This window comes from Bathycoccus prasinos (assembly GCF_002220235.1).
Source record: "Bathycoccus prasinos genomic : Chromosome_4".
Lineage (NCBI taxonomy): Eukaryota > Viridiplantae > Chlorophyta > Mamiellophyceae > Mamiellales > Bathycoccaceae > Bathycoccus > Bathycoccus prasinos.
Window position 1 is genome coordinate 229,626 of NC_024005.1, and position 16,195 is coordinate 245,820.

A 16,195-nucleotide genomic window follows, 5' to 3' on the forward strand; every position below is an offset into this window, starting at 1 on the left:
TCTCTGTGTGAAGATTTGTTGTTCCTTTTGTGATTGACGTGTGTTTTATGTGTGCATTTGTACAACGATCGACGCTCCCCATCAACTCTCTCTCTCTCTCTCTCTCTTTCTCTCTCTCTTTCATGAATACTTATTATAGTAAGTTAGTAACTGCATTCGACTAAAATCGACGCGCACTCGCCGAAGAGCTCCGGGCGCTTCTTACCGGTGTACATGCAGTGGTGACCGTACATGTCGTACAACGGGACGCACTTCAAGCCTTTTTGCAAGCTTTCAACGGAGCAGCAGTAATAACCTAACAAATCGTCCGCGTCTGGGTCTTGGTCGAAGATCTCGAACAGGACTAAATCGAGTTCCGGGCATTTGGATTCGAGTTCGATTTTTTCGTTCCAAATCGGTTGCGCTTTCGGGCCGACGCGAGCTTCCGAGAAGACTTTGGTTTGACCGGAAGAACCGTTTTTACCGCAGATGGAGACTTTGACGTACGTGTCTGGGGCACCGACGAGATCGGCGTTTTTGAACGCCTCCCATCCAGAGCCGACGAGGATGTTGAATGAAATTTTCTTCGGCAACGCGCCGGATTTTTTTCCCTCCAAGAGAAACTTCGGTTTCTTGACGTAGCCGGCGCCACCGTTTTCGGCGAATTTACCTCGGTTCATAAAGATTGGTCTGTCCATGCCTTGAAAGTTCAATGCGACTAAGGAGGCACCAACGGACCACGCGGCGTTCGGATCGGCGTTGTCTGATAAGACTCGCAAACCGCCCGGGTAACATCTCAACAAGTGCTTCTTCGTGAACGCTAACAAATCTTTATACTCGGAATCATTCGCGCTGGCTTTCTTGACCATCTTCTCAACTTTCTTCTCGTTCCAACTGCATGATTTTACTCCGAGCCATTTGTGCGCTTCGTCGAACCCGTGAAACTTTGCGTTGCCGACGGCGACGAGATTTTTCAACTTGTCCGCGGCGTTACTCTCTTCCACGGTAGCGTCGTCTTCCTCCTCGGAATCCTCGTCGTCCTCGTTATCCATGATGGACGAGTGTAACTCCGGCGCTAACGTCTTGGACGTTTTCAAAACCGCCGGATTCTCCTTGTCCGAATGCTTATTTGACTTCTTCTTCTTCCCGGAATCACCTTTTTTGGCGGAATCTTGCTTGTGCTTCAACTTGTCTCGAATGACTACTTTACCTTTTAACTGGTTCGGGCTCGGCCACTCCTCTTTCGTCCCGGCACCTTCCGGCGGTCGGTACAACATCGCATCGCCGAAAATTTCCTCCAACAAATCGCCCATAACTCCCCGCTGTTCCACGTTCACGTGGTTCTCGAAAGTCACGATGACCGGATACGGCGTTTTCGCGAAACCAAACTCCTTAATCGCTTCTAAACACTTGCGAAGATCAACCGGTTTACACGCCGTCCCACCGTGCGTGACTATCGGCGTTCCTTTCGGTCCGTCGTAACAATCCAACTCAATCACGCGACCGCCGTGTAGTAGAATATCTTTCACCGCTCTCCCGCTCGATACCCCGGTGAGTTGGTTCCCTTCCAAGTACGAGTTGTGACTGTTTTCGCGTGAACGAGCGAGCGAGCGAGCGAGCGAGCGATATAATAAAAGGAAACAAAAGGAAAGGAAACTCGGTCAGTACACGCGAGCATACAAACAAAACGACGATTCTTCGATTTGGAAAACAAAGAGATGCTGTCGATTTCAACACCACTGATAATACCCGCGAGCGCGAGAAACGAACGAAAATATCTCTCGCGAAACGATTCCTACCTGGAATTTATAAAGTAATGACTCAGCGGCGAATCCATATCGTTCTCATCTAACGCCGTCGGCACGCCGAGAAAGTTCTTCTCGTCGATCACGTGCGTCTTCAAAACCTCCTCCGCGTGCACATCTCTCACCTCTTCCTCGGGCACGCTCACGGATTTTCCGGTCGCTTTGTTTAAAAAGTTCGCGCAACTGTCGATCGATGTTTCGTTCATCGACCCGCCGTTGTTCGTCACGACAGCTTCCACGTCAAACGAAGGGTGGAACGAGGAGCCGTTTTTGAACGCGCGGTCGATGTTTTTGTTCGAGCGAAAGTGGTTTTTTGACAGCGATATCCCCATTCTTCTTAAATCCTTAAAGCTCGACTCTTTCAAAGTATGCGTCGTAAAGGTGTTTGATGTGTGTGTTTAGTGTCCGTCGTACGCGCGCAAAAAAGCTTTTCTGAGGATGGATTCGTCCAATTTCGAACCAAAAACAGTTGTGAAATTCCGCACTAAATATCTCTATTAATAAGAACGCTTTCAACGCGCACCACAACCATCGCAAAACGATGACGATGACGATGACGATGGCCAGCTTTAGTAACAGAGCTTTAACGAGTGGTCGCATTTCCCTCGCCCAAAATAGGGGTCGATCTTCTTCGAGAGGAATCTTTAAAGTACAAAAAACCATCCAATCGAAAGCATTCATCCTCCGAAACGTTGGGGATTTGGACCGGAATCATTTAGAAGAGGAAGGCAATACCGAGAAACAAGAAGACGCAATTCCTCGCGTTTTACGCCTGAACGGCGCGAAAAGCGTCGTCGGGAGAGTCTCTTCGAGCGCGGTGAATTTAGCAGTCGGCGTGGCGACGGTGAGTTCCGCGCACGCGATGGTGGATTTGACGCCGGACGGGAAAGTCATGGTGACGGATTTAACGTCCACGAACGGGACGTACATCGACGGCGAAGAGTTACTGCCGGGTATTCCTCAGGAGCTGACGGAAGGGGGGGAAGTTATATTTGGCGACGAACACTGCGCGAGGTTTGAGTTAGTCGTTGAACCGTAGAAGATCTTCTTCCAATTCGGGTCGTTTAATGCGCTTTGCAACGAGTTGAGGAGACGTCGAACGTGTGAGATTCGGGAGGATGGAGTGTTGTTGTTGTTATTATTATTCTTATTACTATTATTCGCAGCGAACGTTTACAATGTACTACTATGTGTCATAACTACTCTATGCAACTCTTCTACGTATACAAAACAATTTTCTTCTTTCTACCGGTCTGCGCGTGAATATTCGCGATATTATCAATCATCGTCGTCGAAACTTTACGGAGGATATTATGCACTTGCCGCCTTCGAAGCCGCCTCGAAGTTCTTCTATCGATGCGGCGTTTTCGCCATTTTTGTCGTCGTCGTCGTCGTCGTCGTTCTTGTTGTTCTTGTTGTTCTTGTTGTCCTTCAAAAAATCTCGGCAAACTTTCAAGACGTTTTCGCACGCCTTTACCCGTTCGTCTTTGGAGACGCTCAAAGGTTCTTGGCTATACGTAACTCTTTCCGAGGTGATTTTACCGAACCACGGGGCAGTTTTGCGCGACCGAGACGCTTCGGAGATGTTGGCGAATGTCACGGTTTCGAACGCATCGTCTGAATTTTCAATTGCTGACATCGTCCACTCGCATTCGTCGAAACGGGGACAGGCGCGAAGGCCGACGCGCAATCGAATCTCACGAATTTCATCGCCATCATCCCCGATCGAAACGGCAAAGCTTTTTTCGAAATGATTCGCGCGACGCACGACGACTGCAATGGACGCCTCGGACTGTTTTATCTTGTGCATGGCGCGACGCTTCACGGCTTCAATCGTCCAAATAGACGCCCAGATATCCGAGATGGCTTTGGATACGGCTTGCGAGTTGTTCGCTTCGCAATGCGTCTCCATCAAATCGAGCGTGGCATCGTCGACGTCGTTGTTGGAAGAACCTGAAACAGACACGGCGATTATATCGTTGGAAGTATCGCTATTGATTCCTTTCAGAGCATTTTCGATGAATTTATCCGGTAAAGGATTGTTCTTGATAATCTCCTGAATGTCATCGCAAGCGTGCTCGGCGAGTCGTTCGTCTTCCGCGTTGGAAAGCACACCTTCGCCGTAAGATTCGATCTGCTCGATGCGTTCAGCAAGCGACGTTTGCCTGTTGAAAATATCGCACATACCAAAAGGGACGACGATGCCAACATTCTCGAGCACGCGAAACGTATGAGCCGTTTCACCGCACGTTTGTCGTGTAGCGTCGTCGAGTGCGAGGAAACATCCGTCGCCGGTTTCCCACTTGATGGTGTTTGCATCCAATCGTTCGTGATCAGTTGGCGTCTTCGCGAAAGTAATGTCATCTTCATCGTGGGCAGAAATTTGGACACCGAGAGCAGGCGAGATGGACACCATCGCGCGCTGGCCAACTTTTGCCATGCTCATCAAGTTTACAATCTCGTTGGTATCGTCCGTGGAAACGATGGGATACTTTATGCTCGCGTGATTTCTCGCGGACGTTTTCATCGCTTTCATGAGAAGTTTGTCCACATAAAGAATATCCGTTTCGTCGTACGCTTTGCCAGCAGCGATAGTTGCGTTTGACATCTGCGGTTCTTTAGAGGATAACGAGCTCTTTTTCTTCTTTCTCTTCTTCTTTTCTGAGGCAGATGATGACGAGGAAGATGCCGAAATAAATGCGACGCATTTAACGCGATTGGCATACGCTTCGCCAAACTCAAATTCAGTTTCATCGCGATATGCGGCATCATCGTTACTATTCCTCCGCACGACAACGAACAAGTTATCGTTTTCACTTTGCACTGTACCGTTTTTCTTCCTACTACCTGATTTGGTCGTCGTCGCGCGTTGCAACGCCTCTTCGTTCAGCGCGCCGTCGATGACGACTACGCGACACACATCCGTTCTCGTGGTATCCATCGCAGTCGAAGATATAATCTTAAACGTTTTCGTATTCTCGTTTGCTGATGATAACGACGATGTTGCTTTGTGAATCGCCGCATTAATGGCTTTCTCGCACGCGTTCAATAACAGGAGAATTTCGAACGATACGTCTTCGCGAATCGCAAACTCGACGTGGTCTTCGCCAACGTTTTCGGGTAATCCGAGCGCGTATCCTAAAATTTCCGGTGCGAGCGCGAAACCTTCCACGATTGAGTTCAATTTACTATCAACAATGCGTCGAGCTCTGTTTAAACTCGCGCGAAGTCTTCGAAGCGATTCGATTGATTCAGTTGGTGGACTATTCTTTGAACTCCCGCGAGATTTGACGTTACACCACGTTTCCAATTCAGCGGCGACGGTTTCGCACTCGCGTCGCTCATATCCACTCATCCCAACGTGTCTTAAACCAATGGCGAGGATTTCACTCATGCGTTGCCACTGTGCGTCCACGTTCGAACCAGAGGAAGACAAAACCTCCTCGTACACGTTCGAAGTTCGCGCCATCTTCTCAATCGCCGCCAACCTCAAAAACGCGTACTGTTCGAGCGCCGTTTCGCACTGACGCCATCGATGGCGCTCGTTAATCGCTTCATCCGGAGCATCGTTGCGTAGCCCGGTGACTAGACCGGAGCAAAAGTGCGCGCGAACTCTCGTCGCCGCTCTCAACGCGTTCAAAGTTTGTTCGCCTTCCTCGGAAAACCACCCGCGGTTCTCGTTGATATTTTTAACGTCATCGTCGTCATCGTAGTTATTGTTGTTGTTTCTACCACCGCTACCGCTCGTATTAAACGAGGAGGTGATCCGCGCCGATTGCGCGGCAAAATGTGCCGAATACAACGTCGCCACGCTTTGCATGACGTCACTTTCGTCGTCCAATCGATCTCTCACGTCGTCTAATCTCTCAAACACTTGACCGCCGCCGAGGAAGGATTTCAACTCGACGTAGAACGCGTTCAAATCATCCACAAAGCTTTCATTAATCGACGCTTCTTCGTTTTCGTCCGTGTTGTTTAATCTTCGAACTTTATCCAAGATGCGACGCGTGGCAGTTAACGCGTCCGCGTCAAAGTTTTTGAGCAAGTTACCCTCGATGGAGTGTTTTACTTCTGTTTTCAACCATTCCGGCACGGCGTCTTTATGTTCGTCGTCGTTTTCGACGGCGTTGCACAAGTCGCGAATTTTTGTCAAGGGTGCCATCGGAGCAAACCTCGCGTCAAAGCTCGGTAACCACGGGTTGATGTGCCTCACTAAGCTCGCCTCAGAGGTGGTTAATTTTTGACCAAACTGGTACGTCTCGCCTTCGACTTTTTCCACGCTGGCAAAAATTGAGCGCGCTTCAATCGCCGCTCGTCTTTTCTCGTTGTACTCTTCAGCGTTTTCAGTTTCGTTGCGAGGTATCGCGCCTTCAGGATGCGTGCACTCGATCGTACCCGCGGAGACCCATCGTAAATACGTGGCTGCCGTCGCGAGCTTCTCGTCGTCCAACTCCGGAACGTTGAAACCAACGATACCTTTGACTGATTCTAACTTTAAGTGCCATTTGCTGTTCATTGTGTCGACGTTGGCGACGCGCACGACAGACGGAGTGAACTTCGATTCATCGATGATACGTTTTCTTCTTATTCTTGCTGCTTTTTCTTCTTCTTTAATCATCTCGGATACTTCTTGCGCGTCATCTGCTTCTTCCGCTTCTTCGTCGTGTCGCGCTTTCGCGACGTCCTCGCCGTCGCTACTACCGCTACTACTACTACCGCTACTACTACTACTACTACCACTACTACTCGTAAGGCTTCCTTCTTCTCCTTTCTCCTGTTTCTCCTCCCACTCTATCAAGCACTCTCGACTCCGTTCCGCCGCATCCATCGCCTCTCGTCTTCCTTCTTCGCTTTCGTTTTCCTTCATTATCTTCTTCGCGTACATCGCGTCGTCGAAAACCACCGTCGTTTCTCCCGGATGGCCAAACGCTCCCGTCACCGTGGCGTCCGGGTACCTCAACTCTCCGTTTATACACGCGACGTCGTACGAGAACAACTCAACTCCTCTGTTCTTCCCTTCCTCCCACACGTAATTATTGTTATCGTCATCACCTTCCTCGTTATCATCACCTTCATTATTCCTCTTCTTTTTCTCAATCACGCACTTCATCGTCGCCGGTTCGTCCATCGCCGCCGCGCGGGGAGCTCGAAAATCCTTCTCCTTTTCCTCTTCAAACGTATCACCACCATTTTCGTGATGATGACTTCCAAAAATCAATCGTTCAATTTCAATCGAGCCTTTCCACCGGTGATTTTCCGACCACGCTAACGCCAACCCATTTTCACAATCCCAATTTCCGAGCTCAGGAATCGACCCGACAATTTTGAGCGTTTCTCCTGGCTTGAGTTTCGCCACGACGTCGAATCTGAGCGCAGTTTTAATGATGGTAACGTTGTTATTCTTCTTTTCGTCGTCTGAATCGTCGAAATCATCCGCGTTTTTGTTGTCGTCGTCGTTCGACTCTTTCTTCTGAGAGTCGTCGTCGGATGATGAAAATGAAAATGAAAACGATGATGGTCTCGGTGCCGCCAATCCAATTCTCGAAAAATTTCTTCTTCTTCTCCCACAAAAACGCCTCCTCTGCGTCGCACAAAGTAAACTCCTCTTTGAGAAAGAAGAAGACAGCGACATTTTCGAAGACGCGCATTTCACCGCTTTTTGCATTTCTTCTTTTTTGAGAGAGAGAGAGAGAGAGTAGGGAGGACGGCACTAAATGTAAATGCAAAAAGGCAACAACTGACAGAAAACTGATGCGAAACGAAAAAGAAAAGAAAACAGAAAAGGGTGTATTTAGGGTGTTAAAAATCCGCGATTTTTCTTAACTTTTGCCCCCTTACTATTTCTTCTCTCACAAAAATCATCGTCCCAAATTAGGGTGGTGGTTTTGTGTTGTTGGTGTCCGTCTCCGTCGTCTAGAAAGAAGAGAGAAAGAGACGAAGACGAAGAAGAAGAACGAGGAATTTGGGCGAGTGCAGAAGCGAAAGAATATTTGACGGTGACTGCAAAAAACACGATCAGGAAAAGTGAGAAGAGAGCGAGAAAAAACATCAGCGGTATTGAAAATTCGTTCAAAAAGCTCCGCCCTTTTTATAAGTTTTAGACTTGGGGCGGAAAAAACGTCAGAGCACGACGACGCGTACTCAAAGCGCTCTTTTATTCGCGACAAAGTCCCCTCTCCTTTTACCTATTCGGAAAAACAAAATCAAAGAAGGGATTAAAGACTTTTTAGTCGCGTTTAACTTTGGACGACGACTGCGTAAAAAGCGCGACACCCTTTGAAAAGAAAGACAAAACTCGGAAAGAGAGGGAGAATTTCGTCGTCCGCAACAACTTAATAACCCGGTCGAGAAGTCCTTTTTTTGTCTCCCTAAAAAGGAAGCTTTGTGAATGCCGAGACAAAAGTCAGCGCCGAAACGATCCGGGATCGATCTCGAAAAGTTACTTCTCAACAAGGACGACGAGACGACGAATTTTACCCCTCTTCCGAGAAGAGTTGGAGAAGGAGGAGAAGTAAAAAAAATCAACCACGAAGCCGTCGCGAAATTGTTTTTGAGAGCAGTAAAAAACAAGGAAGAAGAAGAGGAGGAGGAAAAAAATGCGACGAAACTTTCGCCAACGGTAATGACGAACTTTAACGATGATGTTCTCGACGACGACGACGACGACGAAAAGGTAGAGGACCGAAATACGAATAACGTCCTGCGGTTGGTGAAAACGTTGGAAAATTCGCACGAGGCGACGCGACGAGCGCTGGCGGAGGCGTTGGGCGTGGTCGCGGGGACGCAGCGGGAGCGCTTAGAGACAGAGGAAGAGAGGAGGGTGATTCTTGATGAGAACGACGACGACGACGACGACGACGACGACGAAAAGGAAGAGGATAAGGCGGGAGAGGTTTTCGGGAGGAGCACACACGGCGAAGGGGTAGAGGAGGACATCGCCGCGCTTCCATCGACCACTTTTGGCTCGGCGACGTATGCCGAACAACTCAAGCAGCAAGTACAACGACAACAAGAAAAGACGGAGCAGCACTTGCTGCGGGTACAAAAACAAATGCACGAACAACAGATACAGCAGCAGTATATGCAGCGGTTGCGGCAACAGCAGCAAGCGTACGGGGCTTTGAGCACGATCAACGACGATATTCCGTACGCGGCCGCGTTGGCGAGGCAGCAAGAGATTGTGCATCAGCAGTTACAATCGCAACAAGCGCAGTTCTTGCTGTTGCAGCAACAAGCGCAGCAACAGGCGATGTTGTCGAATCCGGAGTTGATGATGGCGAATAGCACGCATCCGGGCGCTCGCATATATCCGTTCAACGCTGCCGCGCAGAAACCGCAAAAAGGGAAACGAGGGAGAAAGAAAATGCCGTACATTGATCCAGAAACCGGGTTAGAGCCGGTGTGTGCGTTTAGTCAAGACGGAACGTGCACGTTTGCCATCGGATGTGCGAAGAGAGGGAAGGAGGTGAAGTACAGCAAGTTGAATTTGAGAGTACCAAAGGTGGCGGGGAAGTACGTTGGGAAGCTTTGTTGTCAAACGTGTTATTATCGAGTTAAAGCGGCAAACTCGATGTGCGCATTTGTTGACGAAGGGTGCAGGTTTGCGGACAACTGTAAACGGAAAGATGTGCCGGTGAAGTACGCGAAATTGAGTTACAGGGTCCCGAAGAACCACGATTCGCACGCGGGCGAGCCGTGTTGCGAATCGTGTCATTACAAGATCAAAACGAGCGGGTTAAAGTGCGCGTTCACGCAAGACGATACGTGTGTGTACTACAAAAACTGCCTGAAACGCGGCGTGGAGAACATACAGTTCAACAAGTTGAAGTATTTAGTCCCGTCGACGCACCCGCTGTTCGCCGGGCAACGGTGTTGCGAACCGTGTCATTACCACTTGAAGACGAAAGGCGTACGATGCGCGTTTCACAAAGACGGAACCTGCTCGCAATTGAAACGAAAAGATTTGTACGACGATGAGACAGAGCCTTTGGCGTATAAGGTCTTGTCGTATCGAGTTCCCGAAACGGTCCCTGAATTTGCCGGCGAACGCTGTTGCGATACGTGTTATCGACGGTGCAAAGCGATGGGACAAATGTGCGCGTTCGCCAAGGAAGGAACGTGCACGTTTGCAAAATCGTGTGAAAGAAAGAACATCCCTTTGGTGTACAAGCAGTTGAAGTATCGCGTGCCGAAGAAGAACGCGAAATATCCGGGCGAGCTGTGTTGCGAAGCGTGCCATTACAAGTGCAAAGCGCTAAACGAAAGGTGCGTGTTCTTTGACACCGGAGAGTGTCAGCACCTCGTGAACGCCGAGAAAAAAGGCGTCGAGGTGAACTACACGCAGTTGAAGTACCACGTTCCGAAAGGTAACCCGCAATACGCCAAATACGCTGGGAAAACATGCTGCGACGCGTGTTACGTGAAAATCCGCTCCATAGGGAAGGAGTGTGTATTCACCAAGGACGGGTTGTGCGCGTCTATCGACGGTAAACTGGCTTTTTTTACGACGCTACTGACCAGACGCGTGCCCGCGACGCACGGAAGGCTCGCGGGGGCGTTATGCTGCAAATCGTGTTTCGATAAGTGCAAAACGGGCGCAAAGCCTGGTTTTCGCGCGGACGAGTACCCCGTACCGGATGGTGCAGAGGATGAGACGCAGATGGGTAAAAGAACAGAGCCCGAGAAGACTGGCGCGCCTTCGAACAACGGAGTCGAAGAAAATACGACGACCAAAACGCCACCGGCGACGACGGATTCGCCGAGTAAGAAAGCGAAGAAGGACACAAAAGCGAACGAAGACGACAACAACCAACAACCTCAGTGAATGAGGAGAAGGATAAAAGATAAAAGAAGAAGCTCTTCTCGCGAGAGAGAGTTTTGTAATAGTACAACATCCATGCACACACACATTTTTTTGAGACGAAGAAGAAGATATTTTCTTTCTCAACAACCTCCTCATAATTCTTTGCCACGTTCCTTCCTTTTTCTCTCTCTCTTTCTCTCTCTTTCTCGAACGGGTCATGCCGCGCACAGTCGAAGAAGAAGAAACAGAACCAGATGATTTTGTCCACCAAAAGAAAAGGAACAAAAACGTCGCCTGTATCCGTGGAAACTCCGATTTCTGTTCCGATTGGAAACTCTTTTCACTCGAGTGTTTGGGGAAAGATTTGAAAAATGCGCAGTCGCTCTTGCTGACGGAGAAGCTCTTATCGCGAAACGCGGCGGAGTACACCGTGTGGTGGTTTCGCTTGCGATGCGTGAAATTTATGTTCCACGCGTTCGCCGGGAATGGGACGACGATTCAGACGAAGACGGGAGGAGAAGAAGATGTAAAAAATGAAAACCGATTCTTTGAGGCGACGAAAGGAAAGCTTTGGCGAAGCGACCGGGAAAGGAAGGAGAAGATTGAACGTTTAGTCGCGAGTGCGGAAGAAATGAATAGATTTAGAGAAGAGTTGATAGATTTAGGCGTGGATGAAACGCGTGTGGATGAAGCGAGAGAGTATTTCCGTAGCATCGATTCGCCGTTGATTTGGTACTCGGCGGAGACGCTCGCAAAGTTTCGAAGCGGCGCGTTGACGAGAAAGGTGTTGGAGAGGATGGAGGAGGAGAGGAGGAGCGACGAGGAAGCTGTTGAAGAGGAGCTCCCGACGACGTCGTTGTTCTGGCAACACGGGACGTATGAAGGCGGTTTAAAAGCTTTGACTGGTGCCAATTACCGACGAGATTACATCGAGCGCCTTCGCGAGTGTTGCGAAAAGGTGAGAGAAATTTTCCCTCGAACAAAGTACGACATTTTAGACGAAGAGTACGCGTTTGCCGAGGCGATGGCGTCGAGAAATCCAAAAAATTACCAGGTTTGGAACCACCTTCGTCAAATAGCAACCTTAGACGACCGACAATTTCGTATGGAAACCTCTCTCTTGGATCAACACAGCTATCGCCGACGGGCGTTTTTCTTTCAATCGAACGTGAATTGCGACGGACCATTCTTACATCATTTCAACGACCAAATGCGTTCCGGTGCGGCTATTCGTTCAAAATATTTCGTCGAAAATGTCATACTATTTGGCGACGACGGGTTGAAAAACATTCACGCGTGGACGCATTACGTTTGGATTGCGAAAAATATCGATCCAAACGTCTGGTTGGACGTGTTCTACGCAACCGAGATGTGCGTAAGGAAAGATCCGAGGAATAATTCCGCGTGGACGGCGCGAATGAACTACGCGAAGTTTATGATTGTTGACGAAAGAGAGAATGAGTCGAATACGATCAGCGGATGGAACAATTCGGAACATTTGAAATGGGCGGTGGGTAGAAAAGACGACGAGACGAGTACGAATTCGATTTTCAGCGACGCCTCGAGCATTGAAGAGAAAGGCGTCGAGATGATCACGCGAGAAACGAGCGAAGACCGTGCGATGGATGAATCAGGCGAAGGATCAGTAGATGTCGTCGAAGGTATTAGAAATATTTACGCGTGTATAGGTGCCGATTACAGCGTTTGGTGTACACCTGGACCTCGTTTTACTCCTGAACATTTTCTCGCGTACGATGCCGCGGTGATCATGGAAGACGTTCTTGGATTTGACTTGACTTCGTTCCACAATCTTGCAAAAGAAACGAGTAGGGAACAGTACGAAAACGTATTGCGAGGGTTTGGAGAGGATAACGTCTACGCGCCAGACTCGGAAGCAGCCATGAACTACGTCCTAGGTCTCTTCTCGCTCATGAAAAAAATGTCCCGACCTACCCTTCTCGCTTGCGAAGGCGAGTTGCGTCGAGCGTTCCTAGAAGAATCCGAGAAGAAAATCCATCAAATGAACGCGCTCACTAAACGCGATTACGAGGCAAAAATAGCGTCAAGCGAAAGCCGGAACGACTTTACCAATCCTAGAGCAGACACCGAAGCGGCGCAGTTCGAACGAGAACTGAACGCATTTAGACGATTGAAAGTGAGCGCGAAACTGAGCGCCGCGCAAGTCAAAGCCTTTCGACTCGAAAAAGAAAAAGACGAGGAACTCCCAAGCGCGACAAATCCGTCCTCGACGACCTTGACACCAGAAATGACGACGAGTTTGAACGCAAACGAATCGCCCGTAAACGCGTTGAAGTCGCTCAGGCGATGTCTCGTCACCGACCCGGTCCGATCGAACTTTTACAGAAACCACTTCGTGTTGCGCAGATGAGCAAAATTTTCGTATGCGTGTTCAATTAAGTGCAATGCATCGAGAAAAGGAAAGAAAACCTGTAAATACGTACTTCTTATTTTCTAAAACTACTGACAACATCAAAGCGCAAATCTAAACAATTAATCTAATTTCATCACATATCGCACATCACGAGCCGTCGTTACCTCCAGCGTTCTTGTTGACTAAATAAATCCCGCCGAGCGTCACTGCGGCGCCGACGAGTTGTTGCGCGTCCAACGTTTCGCCGAGCGCGAAATAGCCGCCGACGACGGCAAAAACGGGCGTTAAGAACGTTAAACTAGACAATTTCGTCAAGTTTCCAGAACTGGCGAAGTAGAAGAACAGGGAGTACGCCAACGCGCCGCCAAACACGGAGGCGTAGAGCAAATTCGCGCCGTCCGCGATACCTAAAGCACCCCCCCCGTCACCGAAGATGTTTTCGTACACGTCCCGTTCAGAGACGAGCGAATATATCAACAGAGGAATGCCGCCGAGAAACATGTGTAACCCAGTCGCCATGACTGGATCGACGTATTTAACGACCCAGCGAACCATGACGGTTCCAACTGCCATGCTTTGTGCTGCGAGAAGCATCCAAAACTCTCCAGAGTCAAACGGGTGCGCCGCGAACGACTGTAAAAAAGTGCTCGCGCTTCCCCCATCCGCGCCACCGCCGCTACTACTCTTACTCATGAACCCAGCTAAAGTCTCGCTCGGTATCTCCAACAGCGACAAACCAACCACGCCTAACGCTAACCCACCAATACCAGCCGCACCTAACGTCTCGCCAAAGAAAATCGACGCCAAAATTGCCACGGTCAGCGGCTGCGAATCGATGATGACCGATCCCAACCCGGCGCTCGTCTTCGCCAACCCTTCCGCTAAACACCCTTGAAACATAGCCCCATCGACTAACGCGAACAACGACACCGCCAACCACCCTTTCGCATTCTTCGGAAACTTTCTATTCTTTGACACGGCCCACAAAATGAGAATCAAACCGGCTGGAATCAACCTCACCGTCGCGACAAACATCGGCGAAGTGAGCGGCAGCACCTCCTTCATCGAGACCATGCTCGTCCCCCAGAGAAAGAACGGCGCGACGTAAAACAACGCCGGAAATTCTTGCTTCTGCTTCCCACTCTTCGCAGTAGCGGCGGCGACAACGCCCTCTTCCACCTCCACCTCTCTCGTCATCGACGACGACAACAACAGTTCTTCTTCTTCTTCTTCAATCGGACACTCCGCGTCGATCCCGACGCCGACGCACGACTCGTCCCGAGACGTCGAGTCGACGCCGCCTTTCGCCATCATCGTTCGCTTTTTCTTCCGCTTTTCAACCGTTGAATTCGCAACACACCGATCATCTCCTTCTTCTCCTTCTCCTTTATTAAACTGAACAGGAACGGGAGAAACGACGCGACCATCCATGTCGTCGTCACATTCCGCGATCGGTATTTCGCACTCCACGTTCATCCCAACGCCGACGCATTCTTCACCAAAATCTGCCGACGAAAACTCTTTCGATGTCTTCGCCGAAATCGTCGCGCGTTCAAAGTCAGATTGTCCATTTTCCTTGTTGGCGGCACGTAAAGGAGGCACACAAAGACTCGACCCCGCGTTCTTTTTCACCCCTCTCCTCCAAATCGCCTTTTCGCGTCTTCTTCCTTCTTCGTCGTCTCGGGAAACACCGGAGAAGGACTTCTCCCCGGAGTACACTTTCAAAGCGTTCTCGAGAAGAAGACGTTTCGAAGATGTCCTCTTCGTACTCGTCGCGCGAAAAGAAGACAAAAAAGACAAAGACGCGTGCGGTCCTTCTTGTCGTCGTCTTTTCGAGAGAGAGGAGGACGTCCTCGTGCTTCCTTTTACCGCGTTCGACGATGGTGATTTTTGCGCGAGCATTCGAATGGAAATTCTGAAGATTCACATCGCCACTTTTCTTGTGCGTACACGAGACGTGAGAGACTTACACACTACGCGATGATGATGATGATGATGATGTCGAGCAGCGGCGCATCGTTTTCGTCGCCTTCGATTCTTCGCGCGAGGAGGAACAATACTTTGAAACACGGACGTTTTTGTGCTTCTTCTTCTTCGTTGTCTTCGTCGTCGTCGGGGACGCATCGGAAGCGGATGCGTCGCACGTCATCATCAGCAAAATCAGCGGCGAAGGCGGACGAGGAGACCTCCGAGACGACGAGTGCGACGACGACGACGAATACGAGTAAAAGTAACCAAAATGAACGAGAAGCACCTTTAACAACGGTGGCCATCTCCGGCGCGACCGGGTTCGTCGGCAGAAAGTTGACGGAAAAATTGTTAAACGAAGGCACCAAGGTGAGAGTGTTAACCAACAAGAGCAACAAGGTACGGGCGAGACTGGCGCTCGGTCTGAAATCCGCGTTCAATCCAAACGTCTCCGTATACAAATGGGAAACGATTACTGGGAAGTTGGAGTGGACGGAAGCGATTCGAGGGTGCGATGGCGTGGTGAATTTAGCAGGCGCTCCCGTGGCGACGCGATGGGATAAAAAGTATAAAGAGACGCTCGTCAACAGCCGATTGGGGTGCACGAATAGAATCGCAGACGCGATTAACAAGTTGCCGGAAAAAGAGAGACCGAGTTTAGTGAGCGCGTCTGCGGTTGGGTATTACGGGACGACGAGGAAGGACGAGGCGTGGACGGAAGCGAGAGGACCAGGCGGGGACTTTTTGGCGAGTTTGTGCGAGAAGTGGGAGAAGGCGGCGAACAAGGCGAAGACGAACGTGACCGTGGTGAGAACCGGAGTGGTGTTGGAGAAAGGAGGAGGTGCGTTGGGGAAAATCTTACCTTTGTTCTATTTGTATTCCGGAGGTCCAGTCGGGAGTGGCACGCAATGGGTGAGTTGGATTCATAGGGAGGATTTAGTGGATATCATGATTATGGCGTTGAAGAATCCGAAGAAATTCAAAGGCGTGGTCAACGGCGTCGCTCCCGAACCGACGACGATGAACGGTCTGTGTGAAGCGATCGCGAAAGCGACAAACAGACCGAACTGGTTGCCAGCTCCGGGGTTGGCGGTGAGAGTATTGTTAGGCGAAGGGGCGACGGTGGTTTTGGACGGGCAAAAAGTGGTTCCGGAGAAGACGATGGAGAAAGGGTACCAGTTCAAGTATTCTGACGTGAACAGCGCGCTCGACGCAATCGTGAATGGACCGTAATAATCCTTTCGTTAG

General features: G+C 49.8%; 7 protein-coding genes across 7 annotated transcripts; 4 read left to right on the top strand and 3 right to left on the bottom strand.

The window, feature by feature from the left end:
* Positions 1-143: 143 nt before the first annotated feature.
* Bathy04g01280 (unnamed protein product) lies at positions 144-2,116 on the bottom strand (the record flags this gene model as incomplete). Its single annotated transcript, XM_007513488.1, has 2 exons — positions 144-1,563; positions 1,779-2,116. The coding sequence occupies 2 exons, from the start codon at positions 2,114-2,116 to the stop codon at positions 144-146; spliced, it is 1,758 nt and encodes a 585-aa protein (XP_007513550.1).
* A 227-nt stretch (positions 2,117-2,343) lies between these two features.
* Bathy04g01290 (predicted protein) lies at positions 2,344-2,823 on the top strand (the record flags this gene model as incomplete). The annotated part of the gene is made up of 1 exon (XM_007513711.1): positions 2,344-2,823. One exon carries the CDS (start codon positions 2,344-2,346, stop codon positions 2,821-2,823), a length of 480 nt encoding a protein of 159 aa, XP_007513773.1.
* A 243-nt stretch (positions 2,824-3,066) lies between these two features.
* Positions 3,067-7,416, bottom strand: Bathy04g01300 (predicted protein; the record flags this gene model as incomplete). Its single annotated transcript, XM_007513761.1, has 1 exon — positions 3,067-7,416. One exon carries the CDS (start codon positions 7,414-7,416, stop codon positions 3,067-3,069), a length of 4,350 nt encoding a protein of 1,449 aa, XP_007513823.1.
* Positions 7,417-8,172: 756 nt separating this feature from the next.
* Positions 8,173-10,608, top strand: Bathy04g01310 (unknown protein; the record flags this gene model as incomplete). The annotated part of the gene is made up of 1 exon (XM_007513728.1): positions 8,173-10,608. The coding sequence occupies one exon, from the start codon at positions 8,173-8,175 to the stop codon at positions 10,606-10,608; it is 2,436 nt and encodes an 811-aa protein (XP_007513790.1).
* Positions 10,609-10,804: 196 nt separating this feature from the next.
* On the top strand, positions 10,805-12,976 carry Bathy04g01320 (unknown protein; the record flags this gene model as incomplete). The annotated part of the gene is made up of 1 exon (XM_007513671.1): positions 10,805-12,976. One exon carries the CDS (start codon positions 10,805-10,807, stop codon positions 12,974-12,976), a length of 2,172 nt encoding a protein of 723 aa, XP_007513733.1.
* A 150-nt stretch (positions 12,977-13,126) lies between these two features.
* Bathy04g01330 (predicted protein) lies at positions 13,127-14,881 on the bottom strand (the record flags this gene model as incomplete). The annotated part of the gene is made up of 1 exon (XM_007513684.1): positions 13,127-14,881. One exon carries the CDS (start codon positions 14,879-14,881, stop codon positions 13,127-13,129), a length of 1,755 nt encoding a protein of 584 aa, XP_007513746.1.
* Positions 14,882-14,977: 96 nt separating this feature from the next.
* On the top strand, positions 14,978-16,180 carry Bathy04g01340 (putative cell division inhibitor; the record flags this gene model as incomplete). The annotated part of the gene is made up of 1 exon (XM_007513478.1): positions 14,978-16,180. One exon carries the CDS (start codon positions 14,978-14,980, stop codon positions 16,178-16,180), a length of 1,203 nt encoding a protein of 400 aa, XP_007513540.1.
* Between the last annotated feature and the right edge of the window lie 15 nt (positions 16,181-16,195).